This window comes from Agrilus planipennis, unplaced genomic scaffold, assembly GCF_000699045.2.
Source record: "Agrilus planipennis isolate EAB-ADULT unplaced genomic scaffold, Apla_2.0 scaffold1435, whole genome shotgun sequence".
NCBI classification, from domain to species: domain Eukaryota; kingdom Metazoa; phylum Arthropoda; class Insecta; order Coleoptera; family Buprestidae; genus Agrilus; species Agrilus planipennis.
The window spans coordinates 1-3,455 of record NW_020440085.1 but is presented as its reverse complement, the minus strand read 5'-3'; the positions used below and the strand labels follow the sequence as shown (position 1 = coordinate 3,455).

Here is a 3,455-nt window from a genome sequence, read left to right as displayed (position 1 = left end):
TCGCTTTTAATTTTTAAACACCATTCGTATTACGCAATATCCACTTTTTTGTGCTTTTCCTAAGTGCTAATTACATACTATGCGACTTCGGCAGAAAGCTAGCTCCAGAAATTATGTAAAAGGCTGAGCGGGAACTAGAGAAATCAGCGGAGAATCTCCTCTCTAACTCAAATGCTACATCTCCGTTAAGTTCCCCTGGTTACAAACGTACCCTGCTGTACCACCCAGCTGCAAGCTGTCTACCTTGCCGTCTCGAGCCTTGACGGCACAAATAAATGATTCTAGGCCACGAACTACCGATTGTGACAATCCGTCCATTGCCTAAACTGACGATTGATCGACCGTCACCAATCCAGTCTCCAGTAGCTTTAGCTGGGACAGTCTTGGCTTGGTCTCGTTTTGCTCGTCACTATTGAAAAACCACAAAAAATTTTTTTTGCTTAAGTGGCCGTGACGATAGTAATAGCTATAATTAAAGTGAGGGAAATGCATGTGTACATATTTTAAAATTAATTGTGGTAATTAGGGATGAGTCAGTTTTAGTTAAGTAACAACTTTTGTTTTTATTATTATTAATATTATGAAATACAATAATCTAAATATATCACAATCATATGGAAACTAAATCAGGTTCCCCAGACAACACTTTCTATCCACCCAACGAAGTAGGAAACTCTAGTATAGATTGCGGGAATGTTCACAAATCCACAAGCTTTTCCCAAAGACGTAATTCCAATTATTTCGTACATGCAGTAAATGTTCTTACTACCAATTTGCAAAGGTCCTCCGGAGTCACCCTTGAAAATAATGAAACATACAACAATAATTAAAAAGGAATTTAAATCAATTAAGTTTAAAGGTAACTATTTTGAACTCAAAGTTCGGTGTTGAATTGTCAGATTATTAATTCTGTCTGCATTTTTTTTTTGAAATCTGTTTTCTTCACGTGTCTTTTGATTATTAATTTAATTTATTACTTTATAGAAAGATATACTGATGTACAAATTAATGGTTTATAACTTCATAATATCTACAAAACATGTACCACTGTCTCATCTGGTATCATCTACAGAAAAATAATAATTGACTTCCCGGCTTTTATTCTGACATTATAATCTTAAAATAAGGGAAAGAAAAGAAAATTGAATTAAACTAAGAAGTTACTGCCAACATTGATTAATTCGCTGCTTTTCAGAGCATTGACGATAGATGACGGGTCGATGTATTTATACGAAAAAACCTTTTAGTCTAATCTGCTATACAAACCAATTGTTTATAAATACGTAGCTTATACACTATGCCTGATCTGTATTCCCAAAAGTTTGAAAGGCAACTGTAGAGTCCATCTCGTGATAGTGCGCAAAGTAGGGGTGTAAAAACTAAAAAGTGACCCAGTTAATGAGTCGTCAATGATTGAGAACACTCGTCAGGTTGGCGGCCACGTTGTCTTATCATCCTTCGGTGTCGTAAGCGTCAAGCAACGAAACACATGTACCTACTCGTGACCTTCGCAACAGCTGGTACGCACATACGCTTATTGCATTAGTAGTAGTCTGTACTCCGTAGTTATCAACCGATTGGCAATGTTAACACTATTACCACAAATTAGAAAAATAAGTTTATTTTTACAATAGAAATGAACGAGGGGCGAAGACCCGTAAAGACGACAGGTCGGTACTATCAAATTGTTGTACGATTAATAGAAGACAATTTCGGTTTGAGTCATTGCACAGCAAACAGGGATTCCGCGTGATACGGTGTGTAGAATTTTTTTAAGAGTATTGATCAGACATAGTGTATAATACATCGAACTGAAAAATATAAATTAAAACAATTGTTTAAACAAAAGCTTTTAGTTTGATATTAACTATCCAACATTAAAAAGTAATTATAAAGGCAGTTGTGCAGAATTTGGAACCAACGTTATAAACTTTACTACAAATTAATATTTATGTATCAATGGTGATGAAAAAAGCTTGTTAAGCATTTATTACCCGACAAGTGTCTTTTTCTTCAGTTTGCGAACCCCAGCACACCTGGGAACGTTCTTGGATTCCATTGGGCAATTTCAATTGTAAATTTTTGTATGCCTGTCTGCATCTGTCGTAGGTAAATATTTCCAGGGCTACCTTTAGTAGATCGGGACTAGTTGCCTTTGTAAAACCAATTTTACCCCATCCAGTTGCCAAGGCTTTTGTTGTTCTTATTTCAGGATCGGTGTAAAGACAGGCAGGTCTGACGTATGTATTCAAAATGGCCGGCTTATCCAACTTAATTAATGCTATATCGTTGTAAGATGATGGCGGTCTATAGTTTGGGTGATAAATCTTTTCTTTTACGTTGAACAGTTGTGGTCGTGCATCATCATCAGTTCTATTAATATTTAGGTCACCTATTAGGACAAATTTGGGTTCACCGCTGAAAAATTAATAAAATTAATGTTAAAACTATACTATGAATTGTCAACAGACCTTAAATACTGTTACATGTAGGCAACCCACCATATGCGAAGAAGCAATCAAGTCAGCTATGGTGGATTGCCGCGATTACCCTAGAATTACAAAGAAGGGTAAATTTCTCTAGTCCAGCCCCTATCAATGGTTGTCTAGAGGTCGGAGAAAGATCAGTTCTAGTGAAAGGAGATAGAAGGTTAAATTAGAAGTGCAAAGAAGCGATTCGCGACAGCACCTGTTACTTTTTTAAAAACATATAGTGAAATTCGCTTATAGTGATTTTGCATAAAATGACATTCCGTTTATTATTAGCTAATTGCTTTTCATAAAAGAAAGTCTGATTAAATTGATTCTAGCTAATGCAATCAACCGTTTAATAATGTGACTGAGATAGATAATCAATGTCTCCCATTTTCAAATTAGGTATTTTCATCTTGCAAGAAAAGTTTGTTCCGTAAGGTTGCTAAAAGGACCCACCCAAATATCTGGAAGTAAATGTATACAGAATTCACAAAGGAGTTGTTGGACATAGACGATGCTCTGGTGGTGACTTGTCAGATGTACTATGGGAAATCGTAACCGGGAGGGTTGAGGGGAAGCGGCCGGCATCTGACAGATAATCGTGTCATAAGCCCAGCAATGACATTTGTATATGATGAATTTCGATAGGCGCTGGAACGATCTACACCCTGCTTCAGAATAACCATTCAGATGTACCGACAACCTAATACATGTTTGGCAAGTGAATGCATTAATACTGTAGCGAGCACGAGCGTGTTTGTCTGCAATCGAGCACACGTGTGTGTGAACGGCTTATTGATTCGCTGACTAGCTTTCTTCATGTGCGCCGTATTTGTAAATGTGTGTCGTACCGCGTTCTGGGAAAGCAGTTAAACAGTTCAAAGAAAAAACAAACGATCCGGATGTTTCTAGAGGGTTCCAGAAAGTAAACAAAAAATTATTTAAAGGAAGAGACGATGAGACGTGAAGGCAGAATTGATG

General features: G+C 36.9%; 1 protein-coding gene across 1 annotated transcript; it reads right to left on the bottom strand.

Annotated features, from left to right (window-relative positions):
* Positions 1 to 537: 537 nt before the first annotated feature.
* Positions 538 to 2,418, bottom strand: LOC112906022 (serine protease snake-like; the record flags this gene model as incomplete). The annotated part of the gene is made up of 2 exons (XM_025979569.1): positions 538 to 797; positions 1,995 to 2,418. Coding segments are annotated over 2 exons (595 nt in total), but the record flags the coding sequence as incomplete, so codon positions are not given.
* Between the last annotated feature and the right edge of the window lie 1,037 nt (positions 2,419 to 3,455).